The sequence below is a fragment of the Fundulus heteroclitus genome, unplaced genomic scaffold, assembly GCF_011125445.2.
Source record: "Fundulus heteroclitus isolate FHET01 unplaced genomic scaffold, MU-UCD_Fhet_4.1 scaffold_109, whole genome shotgun sequence".
Lineage (NCBI taxonomy): Eukaryota > Metazoa > Chordata > Actinopteri > Cyprinodontiformes > Fundulidae > Fundulus > Fundulus heteroclitus.
This window is the reverse complement of record NW_023396522.1, coordinates 560,454-584,030: the sequence shown is the minus strand read 5'-3', so window position 1 is coordinate 584,030 and position 23,577 is coordinate 560,454. Positions and strand designations below refer to the sequence as shown.

At 38.3% G+C, this 23,577-nt stretch overlaps 3 protein-coding genes across 3 annotated transcripts in view; all 3 read left to right on the top strand.

Annotated features, from left to right (window-relative positions):
• LOC105924951 overlaps window positions 1-11,951 on the top strand; it is a gene marked incomplete at its 3' end in the record, with an annotated part of 51,701 nt that extends 39,750 nt beyond the window's left edge. The window contains exon 3 of the mRNA XM_036128698.1: window positions 480-11,951. Coding sequence (XP_035984591.1) covers window positions 480-11,951 — 11,472 coding nt within the window. The remainder of the gene's footprint in view (window positions 1-479) is intronic.
• A 10-nt stretch (window positions 11,952-11,961) lies between these two features.
• LOC118558203 (myosin-3-like) lies at window positions 11,962-14,847 on the top strand. Its single transcript, XM_036128697.1, has one exon. It carries the CDS (start codon window positions 11,992-11,994, stop codon window positions 14,845-14,847), a length of 2,856 nt encoding a protein of 951 aa, XP_035984590.1. The 5' UTR covers window positions 11,962-11,991.
• On the top strand, window positions 14,818-22,582 carry LOC105924589 (trichohyalin). Its single transcript, XM_036128694.1, has 2 exons — window positions 14,818-19,078; window positions 20,915-22,582. The coding sequence occupies exons 1-2, from the start codon at window positions 14,870-14,872 to the stop codon at window positions 21,959-21,961; spliced, it is 5,256 nt and encodes a 1,751-aa protein (XP_035984587.1). The 5' UTR covers window positions 14,818-14,869; the 3' UTR covers window positions 21,962-22,582.
• The last annotated feature ends 995 nt before the right edge of the window (window positions 22,583-23,577 follow it).

Sequence of the window (23,577 nt, the reverse complement as noted above, 5' to 3'; positions counted from 1 at the left end):
CCAGTACCACACAGGAGGTCTTCCACAGGGTGGGCACCACCCCCAGGCTGAGGCTCAGGTTTTAGATGTAGCTGAGGACCTCACATGGCTCATGTGCACAGGTCCTCAGCAGCCTGGGGGGGATGCGTCCAGTCCTGAGGATTTCCTCTGTTTCAACCTCATCAGCTGGCCTCTCACCTGCATTGTGCAGGCCTGTGGGGAGTTTAGGGCAGGGAGGGGGCCAGTGTGGGGGTAGTCAAACCGGGTGAAGAACCTGTTTAACTCATCCGCAGCCTTGGTGTCACCGTCTGCAACTCTGCTGGTTCTCTGCCCAAAGAGATGTTCTTGAGACCTCTCCACACATCCCTGACGTTGTTTTGCACCTGCTGCTCCTCCATCTTCCTCCCATAGTCCTTCTTTGCTGTATACCTCGTACTTGTAAGATCCTGCAGTTTTCACCATGACTGAAGACATTTTTAACAATTCTGTGTTCTGTTTAGGATCAGCTGGCTCACATAAAGAACCAGATCAACAGACGGATATTGACACAGCTTCCAATCACTTCACAACTTCAGAAAGAAAAGCATGGAGTCGCCCTGAAAGAAGTAAGATCAGAAATTCTCCTTGACAAAGCAAATCAAGCAGAAGAAGGGACAAAAATCCATGGCAGAATCTTATTTCCCATTAATCAGACAGAATCGCTTAAAAAAGAATTACCTGTGGTAACAAAGCAGATATATAAACTACAAGAGCAAGAGAAAGTCTTAAAGGTGCAAATAAAAGCAAATATCCAAAGATTGCAGGATAAAAGTCAAGAGATGAAAAGTGTCCTCATAGAAATAGATAAAATACAATGTCAGAAGTCAGACACTGAAATCATAGTCAGGGAAATGGGAACTATACAACATTATAAACAGCTGCAAGAAATACAACAGAGGGATAATTTGATTGAGGGTACACATGTTTTATTGAATAAAATAATGCAGTCTGACCTTGAAGATCAGTCAAAACCTACTTTCGGAGAAAAAGAACCTAATGGGAATGCAAAAGAGACAAATGTATGTTCTGAGGAAAAATATCTTCAACAGGCAGATTTAGAAAGACTAAGGACAGAGCTGTTTCAAACACAAAACATCAAGAAAATTATAAAACCAGAAATTGGGTACCAATATCAAGAAAATATTTTGACCAAAGACCTTGAAAATTATGATAAAGAAATCAAAGGACTAAAGCAGGACATGGACCAATTTCAGAATCTTTTAGAATTAGCAAAGCCTGAATTTCAACAGAAGAAGAAAAATCTCAATGAACATACATGCGTTCATAAAACTGCAATGAACAAAAAGAGAAAAGAACTAGATCTTAGATTGGACAAAGTCTTAAAAGAAAAAGATGAATTAGAAATCCTAAAAGTACAAATCCAAAAAAAATCTGAAAGGACTCAGCAGCAGTTGGAAATTGTACTAAAATGTCAAAATGACATAGAAAAAATAGCTGGTAAAGTCAGGGAGAAAGACAAAGTAATAAACTGTAATATGAAGGAGACGGCTGTAAAAGCAAGAGTGCTTGAGGACCTGATCAGGAAGATTGAAAGCTCGAAACAACACTGGGAAAAAATCTACATATTGACTTCTCAGCAAAAGAATGAGATTGAAAAATTAAAGACTGATCTGGGATATAAAAAGGTAATAGAATCTCCTTTTGAAAGTAAAAATAAAGAGATGAAGAAATCTGACCAATTAGAAAGTTTAGAAAGAGAGCAATTCTTCAAAAATAAAAAAGCTACTCATGCAGAGGAGATATCCAAAGGAATATTCATACTCACACCGCATCTAGAAGAACAGATGGAAATAATAAAACTGACAATAAATGAATTTCGTGATACAAAGAGTGATAGAGAAGAGCTAAACCTACAACTAAGTGAGAAAATAAAACAAGAGATATTATTAAAAGTAACCAAGATATTGGCACGAGAGACTAGTGCCGAGGGACAGATTGAAAAAGGGTCACAAATGAAAGCTGAAGATAAGACAAATATCTTAAGGGAGAAAAATGAAAGACAAAAACACTATGAATGTCAGGACAGAATAAAGAATAGAGAAATACAAGAAATGGATGTGCTGAATTCAGAGCTGGAAACCAAAAAAAAAGAAAACAAGGCCATTCTAAAACAAATTGTAAGGAAAGGAGAAAAGAATGAAAGAATGTTGAATGAAATAAATGAAGCAAAGATGTTACTCAAGAGGGAGGTACAGAGGAGGAGAAGAGAACTGGACCAAAGACTGGAGAGCATCAGAAGAGAGAAGGATGCGTTAGAGATTCTGAGATTAAAATTGAAACTACCAAAGGAAGTTCTTTTTCATGAGTACCAGAGTACCAGAGACGACAAAAGTGTTGTCTGTGTTTCAAATGAAAATAAACAACAAAATTTTGAAAAAAGTAGCTGGAGAAACCCGAAGGCTGAAAGTGAAAGGAAACAAAGGGTTTCAACAGTTAGTGAAAGCATCAATAATGTTCAAAACCTAGCACAAAATGTCTATGTTCATTTAAAAACAATCAAAAAGGACGTTTTTCAATTTTTTAAATATGAAAATATTGATGTAAAGAAAGAAACAGATGAAATCAATGCTTTCAAAGCTGAAAGTATAAGAATAAAACACAAGATAAGCAGGATAAAATCTTGGATTAAAATGGAAGAAAATACCATACAAACTAATGGAAATGTGGATAAGACTAGGAACCATGGCAATAAAATACCAAAGCATGAACTTGGAGCGATATCAATGAATATCAAACAAGAGCAAAGAAATGGGAGGGCCTTCATAAATGAAATGACGATTGTGGAAACAAAACAACGAGAACCTAAGAAAAGAAAAAATGATAAAGAATTATTTCATGACGAAAAGGTGAAGAAAACAACTGTTGGACTTATGAGAAAAGTAATCTCCAAAAATAAAAAAGATGAGACTGAGTCCCAATCCCAAAAAAATAAATCACTGTTAAGCAAAAATATGCAATTACAACACGAAAGAGAAAAACTGAAAGACCTAAAAGAGATAATGGGAAACAAAGAAACACAAATGTTAAAACAAGAATCAAAATGCATTGCAGAGAGAAGGGACAAGGGGGAAATTGAAGAAATAGAGTTAAAACAGAAGGTAGAAGTTGCCAACAGCTACTTGGCTGAGGGAGAAAAAATGAAGGTTTTAATGAAGAATGCTATCACCATGAAGGAACAGGTTCAAGTTTCCATCAGCGGCATCCAGAAGGACAAAGACCAAATGATTTCAATGAAGAAGGACATTGAAAAAGACAGAGAAAAACTGTCATATGAGAAGGAGCGCCTGAAAAGAGAACGGTCAAAGTTCAAAATGAGACAAGATAAACTCTTGAATAAATTAAAGTCAACAGCTAACCTTAGACTAACACTTCAAGGAGTTAAAGATGCAGTCTGGGAGCACACCAAAGAGAAAATTGGAAGACTAAATAAGACTCATGCAGATGCACAGTTGTTGTGTATTTCCCTGGAGAACAAGCTTTCAACTGTTGGAGAGAAGATGAACAGAATAACTCCTTACAAAGAGTTATTTGAAAGAGAAAAGATCAATCTAAGATCCATCATTTCTTCCATGAGTAATCAGAGAGAAATGATGGAATATCAGTGGAAGAAAATGGTTGACTTGGACAAAGAAGATCTAAACAGAGTAAAGGCAGAGCTGAAATTGGACAGACAGAATCTGGAAGGAGTGGCTGGCAAAATAGACAAAGATAAAGTGGGCTTAGAATTGATGATGTCTGATATCCAGAAAGAGCGTGCAATATTACAAAAAGAACAACGTGATATTAAAGAAGAGAGAGAGCAGATGAAAATCACAAAGACTCAACTAGACCTGAAGGATGATGAGTCCAAGAGTTGCTGGGCTGAGATCCACAAAGAGAAAGCCAAACTTAAAGATTTGTCCGTTTCAGTCCAAAGAAAACAGCAAAGACTTCAAGACATCATGAACACGCTTGCCCTAAAACAACAAGACACACAAAGGAGAGGTCAAATGTTCCACACACAAACCCAGACACTACAATCTAAAAGGATCCAATTACAGAAAGAAAAGGAAGAGATTGAAGTTTTGATGAGCACTGCAAACAAGATGAAAGAGTGGCTTAAAACTGCCATGGCCAGTGTCCATAAGGAAAAAGAACCAGCTGATTATTCGAGGATGGAAAGGAGAGAAGAAAAACACATGCTTTCAACCCAGGACATAGAACTTAAAAGAGAAAGGTATGAGCTGAAAACAAGAGATGACATTGCCTTGGAGAAACGTCAAGAAACAGAACGTCATAAAGTTCAAATTCAACACCTGAAAGAAAAACTAAATGAATACATGACAATCAAAAGGGACCAGCTAAAACTAAGCACTGAAGGTGTTGAGAGACTCCATGTTGTCTTGGGACAAATGCTTCGTAGCCTTAATGAACAGAAAGAAAATGTGGCTGGTTATAAAGAAGTATTTGAGAGAGAAAAGGAAACTCTTAATGCGCTCCTTTATGATACACAAAAACAAAGAGTACAACTGGAGAATCAGTGGAACCAACTGATCAACATGGAACAATGGAACGCAATTACTCTTCAAGCAGAACAGCAGAAGGAAAAACTTGTTCTGGACATGCGAAAACAAAAGATGGTCAGAGATGAAGTGGACTTAGAGCTGATTGGGCACAACATCCAGAAACAAAGGCAAATATTACAACAAGACAAACAACAGATTCAAGAACAAAGGGAAGAGTTGGAACGCACAATAGTGCAACTATTCAAGAAGGTGGAAGAAGCAAACAATCTGTTTGATGTAATCAACAAAGACAAATCCAAAATGAAAGAGCTTAACCTTTGTCTGAAAACCCGAGGAGATAAACTTAAGGTTCTCATGAACATGATTGCTTTAAAACCACAAAGACTACAAAGTGAAAGTCCAGAATTCCACACACAAACACAAAATCTAGAGCTCTGCAGGAAGAGAATACAGGAGACACAAGAAGAGCTGGAGGATTTGATGAAGAACGCTATCACCATGAAGGAACAGGTTCAAGTTTCCATCAGCGGCATCCAGAAGGACAAAGACCAAATGATTTCATTGAAGAAGGACATTGAAAAAGACAGAGAAAAACTGTCATATGAGAAGGAGCGCCTGAAAAGAGAACGGTCAAAGTTCAAAATGAGACAAGATAAACTCTTGAATAAATTGAAGTCAACAGCTAACCTTAGACTAACACTTCAAGGAGTTAAAGATGAAGTCTGGGAGCACACCAAAGAGAAAATTGGAAGACTAAATAAGACTCATGAAGACACACAGTTGTTGTCTATTTCCCTGGAGAACAAGCTTTCAACTGTTGGTGAGAAGATGAACAGAATAACTCCTTACAAAGAGTTATTTGAAAGAGAAAAGATCAATCTAAGATCCATCATTTCTTCCATGAGTAATCAGAGAGAAATGATGGAATATCAGTGGAAGAAAATGGTTGACTTGGACAAAGAAGATCTAAACAGAGTGAAGGCAGAGCTGAAATTGGACAGACAGAATCTGGAAGGAGTGGCTGGCAAAATAGACAAAGATAAAGTGGGCTTAGAATTGATGATGTCTGATATCCAGAAACAGCATGCAATATTACAAAAAGAACAACGTGATATTAAAGAAGAGAGAGAGCAGATGAAAATCACAAAGACTCAACTAGACCTGAAGGATGATGAGTCCAAGAGTTGCTGGGCTGAGATCCACAAAGAGAAAGCCAAACTTAAAGATTTGTCCGTTTCAGTCCAAAGAAAACAGCAAAGACTTCAAGACATCATGAACACGCTTGCCCTAAAACAACAAGACACACAAAGGAGAGGTCAAATGTTCCACACACAAACCCAGACACTACAATCTAAAAGGATCCAAGTACAGAAAGAAAAGGAAGAGATTGAAGTTTTGATGAGCACTGCAAACAAGATGAAAGAGTGGCTTAAAGCTGCCATGGCCAGTGTCCATAAGGAAAAAGAACCAGCTGATTATTCGAGGATGGAAAGGAGAGAAGAAAAACACATGCTTTCAACCCAGGACATAGAACTTGAAAGAGAAAGGTATGAGCTGAAAACAAGAGATGACATTGCCTTGGAGAAACGTCAAGAAACAGAACGTCATAAAGTTCAAATTCAACACCTGAAAGAAAAACTAAATGAATACATGACAATCAAAAGGGACCAGCTAAAACTAAGCACTGAAGGTGTTGAGAGACTCCATGTTGTCTTGGGACAAATGCTTCGTAGCCTTAATGAACAGAAAGAAAATGTGGCTGGTTATAAAGAAGTATTTGAGAGAGAAAAGGAAACTCTTAATGCGCTCCTTTATGATACACAAAAACAAAGAGTACAACTGGACAATCAATGGAACCAACTGATCAACATGGAACAATGGAACGCAATTACTCTTGAAGCAGAACAGCAGAAGGAAAAACTTGTTCTGGACATGCGAAAACAAAAGATGGTCAGAGATGAAGTGGACTTAGAGCTGATTGGGCACGACATCCAGAAACAAAGGCAAATATTACAACAAGACAAACAACAGATTCAAGAACAAAGGGAAGAGTTGGAACGCACAATAGTGGAACTATTCAAGAAGGTGGAAGACGCAAACAATCTGTTTGATGTAATCAACAAAGACAAATCCAAAATGAAAGAGCTTAACCTTTGTCTGAAAACCCGAGGAGATAAACTTAAGGTTCTCATGAACATGATTGCTTTAAAACCACAAAGACTACAAAGTGAAAGTCCAGAATTCCACACACAAACACAAAATCTAGAGCTCTGCAGGAAGAGAATACAGGAGACGCAAGAAGAGCTGGAGGATTTGATGAAGAACGCTATCACCATGAAGGAACAGGTTCAAGTTTCCATCAGCGCCATCCAGAAGGACAAAGACCAAATGATTTCAATGAAGAAGGACATTGAAAAAGACAGAGAAAAACTGTCATATGAGAAGGAGCGCCTGAAAAGAGAACGGTCAAAGTTCAAAATGAGACAAGATAAACTCTTGAATAAATTGAAGTCAACAGCTAACCTTAGACTAACACTTCAAGGAGTTAAAGATGAAGTCTGGGAGCACACCAAAGAGAAAATTGGAAGACTAAATAAGACTCATGAAGACACACAGTTGTTGTGTATTTCCCTGGAGAACAAGCTTTCAACTGTTGGTGAGAAGATGAACAGAATAACTCCTTACAAAGAGTTATTTGAAAGAGAAAAGATCAATCTAAGATCCATCATTTCTTCCATGAGTAATCAGAGAGAAATGATGGAATATCAGTGGAAGAAAATGGTTGACTTGGACAAAGAAGATCTAAACAAAGTGAAGGCAGAGCTGAAATTGGACAGACAGAATCTGGAAGGAGTGGCTGGCAAAATAGACAAAGATAAAGTGGGCTTAGAATTGATGATGTCTGATATCCAGAAAGAGCGTGCAATATTACAAAAAGAACAACATGATATTAAAGAAGAGAGACAGCAGATGAAAATCACAAAGACTCAACTAGACCTGAAGGATGATGAGTCCAAGAGTTGCTGGGCTGAGATCCACAAAGAGAAAGCCAAACTTAAAGATTTGTCCGTTTCAGTCCAAAGAAAACAGCAAAGACTTCAAGACATCATGAACACGCTTGCCCTAAAACAACAAGACACACAAAGGAGAGGTCAAATGTTCCACACACAAACCCAGACACTACAATCTAAAAGGATCCAAGTACAGAAAGAAAAGGAAGAGATTGAAGTTTTGATGAGCACTGCAAACAAGATGAAAGAGTGGCTTAAAGCTGCCATGGCCAGTGTCCATAAGGAAAAAGAACCAGCTGATTATTCGAGGGTGGAAAGGAGAGAAGAAAAACACATGCTTTCAACCCAGGACATAGAACTTGAAAGAGAAAGGTATGAGCTGAAAACAAGAGAAGATGACATTGCCTTGGAGAAACGTCAAGAAACAGAACGTCATAAAGTTCAAATTCAACACCTGAAAGAAAAACTAAATGAATACATGACAATCAAAAGGGACCAGCTAAAACTAAGCACTGAAGGTGTTGAGAGACTCCATGTTGTCTTGGGACAAATGCTTCGTAGCCTTAATGAACAGAAAGAAAATATGGCTGGTTATAAAGAAGTATTTGAGAGAGAAAAGGAAACTCTTAATGCGCTCCTTTATGATACACAAAAACAAAGAGTACAACTGGACAATCAATGGAACCAAATGATCAACTTGGAACAATGGAACGCAATTACTCTTCAAGCAGAACAGCAGCAGGAAAAACTTGTTCTGGACATGCGAAAACAAAAGATGGTCAGAGATGAAGTGGACTTAGAGCTGATTGGGCACGACATCCAGAAACAAAGGCAAATATTACAACAAGACAAACAACAGATTCAAGAACAAAGGGAAGAGTTGGAACGCACAATAGTGGAACTATTCAAGAAGGTGGAAGAAGCAAACAATCTGTTTGATGTAATCAACAAAGACAAATCCAAAATGAAAGAGCTTAACCTTTGTCTGAAAACCCGAGGAGATAAACTTAAGGTTCTCATGAACATGATTGCTTTAAAACCACAAAGACTACAAAGTGAAAGTCCAGAATTCCACACACAAACACAAAATCTAGAGCTCTGCAGGAAGAGAATACAGGAGACGCAAGAAGAGCTGGAGGATTTGATGAAGAACGCTATCACCATGAAGGAACAGGTTCAAGTTTCCATCAGCGGCATCCAGAAGGACAAAGACCAAATGATTTCAATGAAGAAGGACATTGAAAAAGACAGAGAAAAACTGTCATATGAGAAGGAGCGCCTGAAAAGAGAACGGTCAAAGTTCAAAATGAGACAAGATAAACTCTTGAATAAATTGAAGTCAACAGCTAACCTTAGACTAACACTTCAAGGAGTTAAAGATGAAGTCTGGGAGCACACCAAAGAGAAAATTGGAAGACTAAATAAGACTCATGAAGACACACAGTTGTTGTCTATTTCCCTGGAGAACAAGCTTTCAACTGTTGGTGAGAAGATGAACAGAATAACTCCTTACAAAGAGTTATTTGAAAGAGAAAAGATCAATCTAAGATCCATCATTTCTTCCATGAGTAATCAGAGAGAAATGATGGAATATCAGTGGAAGAAAATGGTTGACTTGGACAAAGAAGATCTAAACAGAGTGAAGGCAGAGCTGAAATTGGACAGACAGAATCTGGAAGGAGTGGCTGGCAAAATAGACAAAGATAAAGTGGGCTTAGAATTGATGATGTCTGATATCCAGAAACAGCATGCAATATTACAAAAAGAACAACGTGATATTAAAGAAGAGAGAGAGCAGATGAAAATCACAAAGACTCAACTAGACCTGAAGGATGATGAGTCCAAGAGTTGCTGGGCTGAGATCCACAAAGAGAAAGCCAAACTTAAAGATTTGTCCGTTTCAGTCCAAAGAAAACAGCAAAGACTTCAAGACATCATGAACACGCTTGCCCTAAAACAACAAGACACACAAAGGAGAGGTCAAATGTTCCACACACAAACCCAGACACTACAATCTAAAAGGATCCAAGTACAGAAAGAAAAGGAAGAGATTGAAGTTTTGATGAGCACTGCAAACAAGATGAAAGAGTGGCTTAAAGCTGCCATGGCCAGTGTCCATAAGGAAAAAGAACCAGTTGATTATTCGAGGATGGAAAGGAGAGAAGAAAAACACATGCTTTCAACCCAGGACATAGAACTTGAAAGAGAAAGGTATGAGCTGAAAACAAGAGAAGATGACATTGCCTTGGAGAAACGTCGAGAAACAGAACGTCATAAAGTTCAAATTCAACACCTGAAAGAAAAACTAAATGAATACATGACAATCAAAAGGGACCAGCTAAAACTAAGCACTGAAGGTGTTGAGAGACTCCATGTTGTCTTGGGACAAATGCTTCGTAGCCTTAATGAACAGAAAGAAAATATGGCTGGTTATAAAGAAGTATTTGAGAGAGAAAAGGAAACTCTTAATGCGCTCCTTTATGATACACAAAAACAAAGAGTACAACTGGACAATCAATGGAACCAAATGATCAACTTGGAACAATGGAACGCAATTACTCTTCAAGCAGAACAGCAGCAGGAAAAACTTTTTCTGGACATGCGAAAACAAAAGATGGTCAGAGATGAAGTGGACTTAGAGCTGATTGGGCACGACATCCAGAAACAAAGGCAAATATTACAACAAGACAAACAACAGATTCAAGAACAAAGGGAAGAGTTGGAACGCACAATAGTGCAACTATTCAAGAAGGTGGAAGAAGCAAACAATCTGTTTGATGTAATCAACAAAGACAAATCCAAAATGAAAGAGCTTAACCTTTGTCTGAAAACCCGAGGAGATAAACTTAAGGTTCTCATGAACATGATTGCTTTAAAACCACAAAGACTACAAAGTGAAAGTCCAGAATTCCACACACAAACACAAAATCTAGAGCTCTGCAGGAAGAGAATACAGGAGACGCAAGAAGAGCTGGAGGATTTGATGAAGAACGCTATCACCATGAAGGAACAGGTTCAAGTTTCCATCAGCGGCATCCAGAAGGACAAAGACCAAATGATTTCAATGAAGAAGGACATTGAAAAAGACAGAGAAAAACTGTCATATGAGAAGGAGCGCCTGAAAAGAGAACGGTCAAAGTTCAAAATGAGACAAGATAAACTCTTGAATAAATTGAAGTCAACAGCTAACCTTAGACTAACACTTCAAGGAGTTAAAGATGCAGTCTGGGAGCACACCAAAGAGAAAATTGGAAGACTAAATAAGACTCATGAAGACACACAGTTGTTGTCTATTTCCCTGGAGAACAAGCTTTCAACTGTTGGTGAGAAGATGAACAGAATAACTCCTTACAAAGAGTTATTTGAAAGAGAAAAGATCAATCTAAGATCCATCATTTCTTCCATGAGTAATCAGAGAGAAATGATGGAATATCAGTGGAAGAAAATGGTTGACTTGGACAAAGAAGATCTAAACAGAGTGAAGGCAGAGCTGAAATTGGACAGACAGAATCTGGAAGGAGTGGCTGGCAAAATAGACAAAGATAAAGTGGGCTTAGAATTGATGATGTCTGATATCCAGAAACAGCGTGCAATATTACAAAAAGAACAACGTGATATTAAAGAAGAGAGAGAGCAGATGAAAATCACAAAGACTCAACTAGACCTGAAGGATGATGAGTCCAAGAGTTGCTGGGCTGAGATCCACAAAGAGAAAGCCAAACTTAAAGATTTGTCTGTTTCAGTCCAAAGAAAACAGCAAAGACTTCAAGACATCATGAACACGCTTGCCCTAAAACAACAAGACACACAAAGGAGAGGTCAAATGTTCCACACACAAACCCAGACACTACAATCTAAAAGGATCCAAGTACAGAAAGAAAAGGAAGAGATTGAAGTTTTGATGAGCACTGCAAACAAGATGAAAGAGTGGCTTAAAGCTGCCATGGCCAGTGTCCATAAGGAAAAAGAACCAGCTGATTATTCGAGGATGGAAAGGAGAGAAGAAAAACACATGCTTTCAACCCAGGACATAGAACTTGAAAGAGAAAGGTATGAGCTGAAAACAAGAGATGACATTGCCTTGGAGAAACGTCGAGAAACAGAACGTCATAAAGTTCAAATTCAACACCTGAAAGAAAAACTAAATGAATACATGACAATCAAAAGGGACCAGCTAAAACTAAGCACTGAAGGTGTTGAGAGACTCCATGTTGTCTTGGGACAAATGCTTCGTAGCCTTAATGAACAGAAAGAAAATGTGGCTGGTTATAAAGAAGTATTTGAGAGAGAAAAGGAAACTCTTAATGCGCTCCTTTATGATACACAAAAACAAAGAGTACAACTGGACAATCAATGGAACCAACTGATCAACATGGAACAATGGAACGCAATTACTCTTGCAAGCAGAACAGCAGAAGGAAAAACTTGTTCTGGACATGCGAAAACAAAAGATGGTCAGAGATGAAGTGGACTTAGAGCTGATTGGGCACGACATCCAGAAACAAAGGCAAATATTACAACAAGACAAACAACAGATTCAAGAACAAAGGGAAGAGTTGGAACGCACAATAGTGGAACTATTCAAGAAGGTGGAAGAAGCAAACAATCTGTTTGATGTAATCAACAAAGACAAATCCAAAATGAAAGAGCTTAACCTTTGTCTGAAAACCCGAGGAGATAAACTTAAGGTTCTCATGAACATGATTGCTTTAAAACCACAAAGACTACAAAGTGAAAGTCCAGAATTCCACACACAAACACAAAATCTAGAGCTCTGCAGGAAGAGAATACAGGAGACGCAAGAAGAGCTGGAGGATTTGATGAAGAACGCTATCACCATGAAGGAACAGGTTCAAGTTTCCATCAGCGGCATCCAGAAGGACAAAGACCAAATGATTTCAATGAAGAAGGACATTGAAAAAGACAGAGAAAAACTGTCATATGAGAAGGAGCGCCTGAAAAGAGAACGGTCAAAGTTCAAAATGAGACAAGATAAACTCTTGAATAAATTGAAGTCAACAGCTAACCTTAGACTAACACTTCAAGGAGTTAAAGATGCAGTCTGGGAGCACACCAAAGAGAAAATTGGAAGACTAAATAAGACTCATGAAGACGCACAGTTGTTGTGTATTTCCCTGGAGAACAAGCTTTCAACTGTTGGTGAGAAGATGAACAGAATAACTCCTTACAAAGAGTTATTTGAAAGAGAAAAGATCAATCTAAGATCCATCATTTCTTCCATGAGTAATCAGAGAGAAATGATGGAATATCAGTGGAAGAAAATGGTTGACTTGGACAAAGAAGATCTAAACAAAGTGAAGGCAGAGCTGAAATTGGACAGACAGAATCTGGAAGGAGTGGCTGGCAAAATAGACAAAGATAAAGTGGGCTTAGAATTGATGATGTCTGATATCCAGAAAGAGCGTGCAATATTACAAAAAGAACAACGTGATATTAAAGAAGAGAGAGAGCAGATGAAAATCACAAAGACTCAACTAGACCTGAAGGATGATGAGTCCAAGAGTTGCTGGGCTGAGATCCACAAAGAGAAAGCCAAACTTAAAGATTTGTCTGTTTCAGTCCAAAGAAAACAGCAAAGACTTCAAGACATCATGAACACGCTTGCCCTAAAACAACAAGACACACAAAGGAGAGGTCAAATGTTCCACACACAAACCCAGACACTACAATCTAAAAGGATCCAAGTACAGAAAGAAAAGGAAGAGATTGAAGTTTTGATGAGCACTGCAAACAAGATGAAAGAGTGGCTTAAAGCTGCCATGGCCAGTGTCCATAAGGAAAAAGAACCAGCTGATTATTCGAGGGTGGAAAGGAGAGAAGAAAAACACATGCTTTCAACCCAGGACATAGAACTTGAAAGAGAAAGGTATGAGCTGAAAACAAGAGAAGATGACATTGCCTTGGAGAAACGTCGAGAAACAGAACGTCATAAAGTTCAAATTCAACACCTGAAAGAAAAACTAAATGAATACATGACAATCAAAAGGGACCAGCTAAAACTAAGCACTGAAGGTGTTGAGAGACTCCATGTTGTCTTGGGACAAATGCTTCGTAGCCTTAATGAACAGAAAGAAAATATGGCTGGTTATAAAGAAGTATTTGAGAGAGAAAAGGAAACTCTTAATGCGCTCCTTTATGATACACAAAAACAAAGAGTACAACTGGACAATCAATGGAACCAACTGATCAACATGGAACAATGGAACGCAATTACTCTTCAAGCAGAACAGCAGAAGGAAAAACTTGTTCTGGACATGCGAAAACAAAAGATGGTCAGAGATGAAGTGGACTTAGAGCTGATTGGGCACGACATCCAGAAACAAAGGCAAATATTACAACAAGACAAACAACAGATTCAAGAACAAAGGGAAGAGTTGGAACGCACAATAGTGGAACTATTCAAGAAGGTGGAAGAAGCAAACAATCTGTTTGATGTAATCAACAAAGACAAATCCAAAATGAAAGAGCTTAACCTTTGTCTGAAAACCCGAGGAGATAAACTTAAGGTTCTCATGAACATGATTGCTTTAAAACCACAAAGACTACAAAGTGAAAGTCCAGAATTCCACACACAAACACAAAATCTAGAGCTCTGCAGGAAGAGAATACAGGAGACACAAGAAGAGCTGGAGGATTTGATGAAGAACGCTATCACCATGAAGGAACAGGTTCAAGTTTCCATCAGCGGCATCCAGAAGGACAAAGACCAAATGATTTCAATGAAGAAGGACATTGAAAAAGACAGAGAAAAACTGTCATATGAGAAGGAGCGCCTGAAAAGAGAACGGTCAAAGTTCAAAATGAGACAAGATAAACTCTTGAATAAATTGAAGTCAACAGCTAACCTTAGACTAACACTTCAAGGAGTTAAAGATGCAGTCTGGGAGCACACCAAAGAGAAAATTGGAAGACTAAATAAGACTCATGAAGACGCACAGTTGTTGTGTATTTCCCTGGAGAACAAGCTTTCAACTGTTGGTGAGAAGATGAACAGAATAACTCCTTACAAAGAGTTATTTGAAAGAGAAAAGATCAATCTAAGATCCATCATTTCTTCCATGAGTAATCAGAGAGAAATGATGGAATATCAGTGGAAGAAAATGGTTGACTTGGACAAAGAAGATCTAAACAAAGTGAAGGCAGAGCTGAAATTGGACAGACAGAATCTGGAAGGAGTGGCTGGCAAAATAGACAAAGATAAAGTGGGCTTAGAATTGATGATGTCTGATATCCAGAAACGAGCGTGCAATATTACAAAAAGAACAACGTGATATTAAAGAAGAGAGAGAGCAGATGAAAATCACAAAGACTCAACTAGACCTGAAGGATGATGAGTCCAAGAGTTGCTGGGCTGAGATCCACAAAGAGAAAGCCAAACTTAAAGATTTGTCCGTTTCAGTCCAAAGAAAACAGCAAAGACTTCAAGACATCATGAACACGCTTGCCCTAAAACAACAAGACACACAAAGGAGAGGTCAAATGTTCCACACACAAACCCAGACACTACAATCTAAAAGGATCCAAGTACAGAAAGAAAAGGAAGAGATTGAAGTTTTGATGAGCACTGCAAACAAGATGAAAGAGTGGCTTAAAGCTGCCATGGCCAGTGTCCATAAGGAAAAAGAACCAGCTGATTATTCGAGGGTGGAAAGGAGAGAAGAAAAACACATGCTTTCAACCCAGGACATAGAACTTGAAAGAGAAAGGTATGAGCTGAAAACAAGAGATGACATTGCCTTGGAGAAACGTCGAGAAACAGAACGTCATAAAGTTCAAATTCAACACCTGAAAGAAAAACTAAATGAATACATGACAATCAAAAGGGACCAGCTAAAACTAAGCACTGAAGGTGTTGAGAGACTCCATGTTGTCTTGGGACAAATGCTTCGTAGCCTTAATGAACAGAAAGAAAATGTGGCTGGTTATAAAGAAGTATTTGAGAGAGAAAAGGAAACTCTTAATGCGCTCCTTTATGATACACAAAAACAAAGAGTACAACTGGACAATCAATGGAACCAACTGATCAACATGGAACAATGGAACGCAATTACTCTTCAAGCAGAACAGCAGAAGGAAAAACTTGTTCTGGACATGCGAAAACAAAAGATGGTCAGAGATGAAGTGGACTTAGAGCTGATTGGGCACGACATCCAGAAACAAAGGCAAATATTACAACAAGACAAACAACAGATTCAAGAACAAAGGGAAGAGTTGGAACGCACAATAGTGGAACTATTCAAGAAGGTGGAAGACGCAAACAATCTGTTTGATGTAATCAACAAAGACAAATCCAAAATGAAAGAGCTTAACCTTTGTCTGAAAACCCGAGGAGATAAACTTAAGGTTCTCATGAACATGATTGCTTTAAAACCACAAAGACTACAAAGTGAAAGTCCAGAATTCCACACACAAACACAAAATCTAGAGCTCTGCAGGAAGAGAATACAGGAGACGCAAGAAGAGCTGGAGGATTTGATGAAGAACGCTATCACCATGAAGGAACAGGTTCAAGTTTCCATCAGCGGCATCCAGAAGGACAAAGACCAAATGATTTCAATGAAGAAGGACATTGAAAAAGACAGAGAAAAACTGTCATATGAGAAGGAGCGCCTGAAAAGAGAACGGTCAAAGTTCAAAATGAGACAAGATAAACTCTTGAATAAATTGAAGTCAACAGCTAACCTTAGACTAACACTTCAAGGAGTTAAAGATGCAGTCTGGGAGCACACCAAAGAGAAAATTGGAAGACTAAATAAGACTCATGAAGACGCACAGTTGTTGTGTATTTCCCTGGAGAACAAGCTTTCAACTGTTGGTGAGAAGATGAACAGAATAACTCCTGACAAAGAGTTATTTGAAAGAGAAAAGATCAATCTAAGATCCATCATTTCTTCCATGAGTAATCAGAGAGAAATGATGGAATATCAGTGGAAGAAAATGGTTGACTTGGACAAAGAAGATCTAAACAAAGTGAAGGCAGAGCTGAAATTGGACAGACAGAATCTGGAAGGAGTGGCTGGCAAAATAGACAAAGATAAAGTGGGCTTAGAATTGATGATGTCTGATATCCAGAAAGAGCGTGCAATATTACAAAAAGAACAACGTGATATTAAAGAAGAGAGAGAGCAGATGAAAATCACAAAGACTCAACTAGACCTGAAGGATGATGAGTCCAAGAGTTGCTGGGCTGAGATCCACAAAGAGAAAGCCAAACTTAAAGATTTGTCTGTTTCAGTCCAAAGAAAACAGCAAAGACTTCAAGACATCATGAACACGCTTGCCCTAAAACAACAAGACACACAAAGGAGAGGTCAAATGTTCCACACACAAACCCAGACACTACAATCTAAAAGGATCCAAGTACAGAAAGAAAAGGAAGAGATTGAAGTTTTGATGAGCACTGCAAACAAGATGAAAGAGTGGCTTAAAGCTGCCATGGCCAGTGTCCATAAGGAAAAAGAACCAGCTGATTATTCGAGGGTGGAAAGGAGAGAAGAAAAACACATGCTTTCAACCCAGGACATAGAACTTGAAAGAGAAAGGTATGAGCTGAAAACAAGAGAAGATGACATTGCCTTGGAGAAACGTCGAGAAACAGAACGTCATAAAGTTCAAATTCAACACCTGAAAGAAAAACTAAATGAATACATGACAATCAAAAGGGACCAGCTAAAACTAAGCACTGAAGGTGTTGAGAGACTCCATGTTGTCTTGGGACAAATGGTTCGTAGCCTTAATGAACAGAAAGAAAATATGGCTGGTTATAAAGAAGTATTTGAGAGAGAAAAGGAAACTCTTAATGCGCTCCTTTATGATACACAAAAACAAAGAGTACAACTGGACAATCAATGGAACCAACTGATCAACATGGAACAATGGAACGCAATTACTCTTCAAGCAGAACAGCAGAAGGAAAAACTTGTTCTGGACATGCGAAAACAAAAGATGGTCAGAGATGAAGTGGACTTAGAGCTGATTGGGCACGACATCCAGAAACAAAGGCAAATATTACAACAAGACAAACAACAGATTCAAGAACAAAGGGAAGAGTTGGAACGCACAATAGTGGAACTATTCAAGAAGGTGGAAGAAGCAAACAATCTGTTTGATGTAATCAACAAAGACAAATCCAAAATGAAAGAGCTTAACCTTTGTCTGAAAACCCGAGGAGATAAACTTAAGGTTCTCATGAACATGATTGCTTTAAAACCACAAAGACTACAAAGTGAAAGTCCAGAATTCCACACACAAACACAAAATCTAGAGCTCTGCAGGAAGAGAATACAGGAGACGCAAGAAGAGCTGGAGGATTTGATGAAGAACGCTATCACCATGAAGGAACAGGTTCAAGTTTCCATCAGCGCCATCCAGAAGGACAAAGACCAAATGATTTCAATGAAGAAGGACATTGAAAAAGACAGAGAAAAACTGTTATATGAGAAGGAGCGCCTGAAAAGAGAACGGTCAAAGTTCAAAATGAGACAAGATAAACTCTTGAATAAATTGAAGTCAACAGCTAACCTTAGACTAACACTTCAAGGAGTTAAAGATGCAGTCTGGGAGCACACCAAAGAGAAAATTGGAAGACTAAATAAGACTCATGAAGACGCACAGTTGTTGTGTATTTCCCTGGAGAACAAGCTTTCAACTGTTGGTGAGAAGATGAACAGAATAACTCCTTACAAAGAATTATTTGAAAGAGAAAAGATCAATCTAAGATCCATCATTTCTTCCATGAGTAATCAGAGAGAAATGATGGAATATCAGTGGAAGAAAATGGTTGACTTGGACAAAGAAGATCTAAACAGAGTGAAGGCAGAGCTGAAATTGGACAGACAGAATCTGGAAGGAGTGGCTGGCAAAACAGACAAAGATAAAGTGGGCTTAGAATTGATGATGTCTGATATCCAGAAAGAGCGTGCAATATTACAAAAAGAACAACGTGATATTAAAGAAGAGAGAGAGCAGATGAAAATCACAAAGACTCAACTAGACCTGAAGGATGATGAGTCCAAGAGTTGCTGGGCTGAGATCCACAAAGAGAAAGCCAAACTTAAAGATTTGTCCGTTTCAGTCCAAAGAAAACAGCAAAGACTTCAAGACATCATGAACACGCTTGCCCTAAAACAACAAGACACACAAAGGAGAGGTCAAATGTTCCACACACAAACCCAGACACTACAATCTAAAAGGATCCAAGTACAGAAAGAAAAGGAAGAGATTGAAGTTTTGATGAGCACTGCAAACAAGATGAAAGAGTGGCTTAAAGCTGCCATGGCCAGTGTCCATAAGGAAAAAGAACCAGCTGATTATTCGAGGATGGAAAGGAGAGAAGAAAAACACATGCTTTCAACCCAGGACATAGAACTTGAAAGAGAAAGGTATGAGCTGAAAACAAGAGATGACATTGCCTTGGAGAAACGTCGAGAAACAGAACGTCATAAAGTTCAAATTCAACACCTGAAAGAAAAACTAAATGAATACATGACAATCAAAAGGGACCAGCTAAAACTAAGCACTGAAGGTGTTGAGAGACTCCATGTTGTCTTGGGACAAATGCTTCGTAGCCTTAATGAACAGAAAGAAAATGTGGCTGGTTATAAAGAAGTATTTGAGAGAGAAAAGGAAACTCTTAATGCGCTCTTTTATGATACACAAAAACAAAGAGTACAACTGGACAATCAATGGAACCAAATTATCAACATGGAACAATGGAACACAATTACTCTTGAAGCAGAACAGCAGAAGGAAAAACTTGTTCTGGACATGCGAAAACAAAAGATGGTCAGAGATGAAGTGGACTTAGAGCTGATTGGGCACGACATCCAGAAACAAAGGCAAATATTACAACAAGACAAACAACAGATTCAAGAACAAAGGGAAGAGTTGGAACGCACAATAGTGGAACTATTCAAGAAGGTGGAAGAAGCAAACAATCTGTTTGATGTAATCAACAAAGACAAATCCAAAATGAAAGAGCTTAACCTTTGTCTGAAAACCCGAGGAGATAAACTTAAGGTTCTCATGAACATGATTGCTTTAAAACCACAAAGACTACAAAGTGAAAGTCCAGAATTCCACACACAAACACAAAATCTAGAGCTCTGCAGGAAGAGAATACAGGAGTCACAAGAAGAGCTGGAGGATTTGATGAAGAACGCTATCACCATGAAGGAACAGGTTCAACTTTCCATCAGCGGCATCCAGAAGGACAAAGACCAAATGATTTCAATGAAGAAGGACATTGAAAAAGACAGAGAAAAACTGTCATATGAGAAGGAGCGCCTGAAAAGAGAACGGTCAAAGTTCAAAATGAGACAAGATAAACTCTTGAATAAATTGAAGTCAACAGCTAACCTTAGACTAACACTTCAAGGAGTTAAAGATGCAGTCTGGGAGCACACCAAAGAGAAAATTGGAAGACTAAATAAGACTCATGAAGACGCACAGTTGTTGTGTATTTCCCTGGAGAACAAGCTTTCAACTGTTGGTGAGAAGATGAACAGAATAACTCCTTACAAAGAGTTATTTGAAAGAGAAAAGATCAATCTAAGATCCATCATTTCTTCCATGAGTAATCAGAGAGAAATGATGGAATATCAGTGGAAGAAAATGGTTGACTTGGACAAAGAAGATCTAAACAAAGTGAAGGCAGAGCTGAAATTGGACAGACAGAATCTGGAAGGAGTGGCTGGCAAAATAGACAAAGATAAAGTGGGCTTAGAATTGATGATGTCTGATATCCAGAAAGAGCGTGCAATATTACAAAAAGAACAACGTGATATTAAAGAAGAGAGAGAGCAGATGAAAATCACAAAGACTCAACTAGACCTGAAGGATGATGAGTCCAAGAGTTGCTGGGCTGAGATCCACAAAGAGAAAGCCAAACTTAAAGATTTGTCTGTTTCAGTCCAAAGAAAACAGCAAAGACTTCAAGACATGATGAACACGCTTGCCCTAAAACAACAAGACACACAAAGGAGAGGTCAAATGTTCCACACACAAACCCAGACACTACAATCTAAAAGGATCCAAGTACAGAAAGAAAAGGAAGAGATTGAAGTTTTGATGAGCACTGCAAACAAGATGAAAGAGTGGCTTAAAGCTGCCATGGCCAGTGTCCATAAGGAAAAAGAACCAGCTGATTATTCGAGGATGGAAAGGAGAGAAGAAAAACACATGCTTTCAACCCAGGACATAGAACTTGAAAGAGAAAGGTTTGAGCTGAAAACAAGAGATGACATTGCCTTGGAGAAACGTCGAGAAACAGAACGTCATAAAGTTCAAATTCAACACCTGAAAGAAAAACTAAATGAATACATGACAATCAAAAGGGACCAAATTATGGAATATCAGTGGAAGAAAATTGTTTACTTAGATAAAGGAGAGAGTGATACAATTAACATTCCAACGATTCATTCACACCAAAAGGTTGAGGATCCTCCTATTCATGTTACACAGGTAACAAAAATGCTGTCATCTTTGAAACAACGAATGACATATCTTAATCAAATAACAATTGAACAATTTAAAAAAAATATTGAAACGTTAGATAGAAAAAGTCAAGTGCTCTTCGATTTCCTTTATTTGTTCCAAAGTAGCTGTAAATTTCATTTGAATAGATGTAACGTCAGCAGTTACTTAAATAGGGCACAAAGACAAAAACTACACTTTACCCCAAGATTGTGCCAAACTGCAGGTGTGTGTGATCAGAAAGTGGAGAATATGAAAGAGAATTTGAGTCCTTTTAAAATATCTAAATCTGAAAGGGAGTTTCAGAAGCCTTTTGATAAGTCAAATGTTTTTGAAATTGGACAACAGCTGATCTCTAAGGACGAGGACGATGATTTGAAAAATGTAGGTAACAAAATTAAATCCAATCGGGAATGGCCAACACCAGAATTCAAAGAAATTATAGATGTACAAAGAAAGAAGCCTGCACCAACTTCAAGGTTTTTAACAAAGACAGAAAAAATTACAAAATGGGAAAAAGGCAATTCCCTACAAAGGCTTTGGAAGGACACCATAATGGAACATAAGGAGATTAATCTGATAAAGCACAGAGGTCAGGAAATTAGAACAAGATTGGAAAAAAGGCTAAAAGAAATCATTCATTTTGTTAACATAACACTATCTCAGAAAGAAAAAACACTTGCGAATTCATCACTGGGAAGTGGTATGGACACATCAACTCAGAGTGACTTGGAGAGTGATAGCGAAATTGGCAATAGAAAATATCTTGACCTTCAACAACTTAAATTTCACATCCTGCATGAGATTGAAAGACGTCACTTCAAGACACTTATCTCATGTGAAAAATGTAATCAAACTTCTCAGAATGATGTAATTTCCTGCAAAGGTGAAAGAAATGCTAACTTCCTCTGAAATGAAGGAAAAGCGAGATGAAGCAGGAGGAGAAAAAAATGAAGCAAATCCTACGACATCAAGCAGACTCTTCTGTCTGCTCCAACATTACTGCTCTCCCTGCTGCTGTTATTGTTGTACCTGTCGAAAGCAAACGTGCACGAAGACAAACAGAAACATAGATACATAAGATGTGTGTGCTTAAGTGTATTTTTCACAGTTTCTGCTTGATAATTTACTCTTAGTAGATAAAAGGGCTTATATAACATAAGTAATTTACAATACGTAAACTATGACATTGATGATTTAGAACAGCCTCATTTTTGTGTACAGTGGAAACACAACTGCTTATTCGTGCATAATACTTCAAATCAAGAAATGTAATGTATTGTCATTATAAATATGATTTCTTATAATTTGTGGTGAAATAATTTGAAAGTATACCTAAACTATGTTGGAGTGAATGCTGTTTTAGTTTATCTTTAATCTAATTTCTAACCCTGAATCTGGGGTTATTATCCTCATTGTCAGATTTAGAGTTGGCTGGAGAATGTTTACAAAGAACAAGTTTAACTTGTAACTTACATCACTTTCTCCTGAAAGCTTGTTATAAGTTAGAAATAAAGTTTAATTTTAACTACACATATATTGGTCTTGTGTATATTATTATGTTCTGAGTGTGACTGAATGAATGTATGAATGAATGAATGAATGAATTAATGAATATTTTTTTGCAGACAATCCAGTGAAATTATACATTTAACACATTACATACTGATAGAATTATTATTACTATGTCTACATATTTTATGTTATTTACTATTTTCATTGCATTTATCATATATATTTACTCTTTACTACTAAGAAGTTTTAAGGTTTTAGATCTCTCTCTTATATTTGCAGAAGGCCTGCAGAAAGCAGAGAAATATGTTGTGACTATGATAAGTGTTTTTATGAACTCTATTCAGCCATCTGGAGTGCTGCACTGTGTGAACTGCTTGGTTTTATCTCGAAGGTCACAGTTATTTTGCTTATCCCTACCCTGTTAGGATCGGAACTAGATGGAATCAGTGTTCAAACCAGACAAACAGTAAGTTCCGATAAACAGTTTATTTAACTGAAACGGGGCAGTCAACGTCAGCGGCAGGAAAACTAAGGACAGAGACAGTAGGTTAGTGACCACGTCTATCAGGAGATGATTGTTCAGAAACGTGACGGTCACTAACCTCAGCTCAATGTCCAGACTTGCTCCGGAGTCCGATGTAAAATCCCAGCCGGCTGGCTGTTTACGCTGCGCGGCGGTGGCCGCCCTGGGTGTCCCGGACGCTGGTGCGTCGGCAGTCGTTGGATGGTCGGAGACGTGGAGGGAAACGGTAGCAGGATGATCAAAAAAGGATAATACGGAATCGGTATCGGGGATGAGGTCTAAGGTCAGAGCCGGTTTGTCAGAAATCCGAAGAGGTGCCAGAGGATAATCCAAAACGTGGTCGGGTCACAGGTCCAAGGTACGGTACACAATCAAGCAGACAGAATGTAAGAGGACAGGCAGGCTCAGTGGTCGACAGACGGAACTGGTCGGGATCAGGAAATCAGACAAAGTGTGTGGCATAGGTGATCAAACCAGACCTCAGTGATGA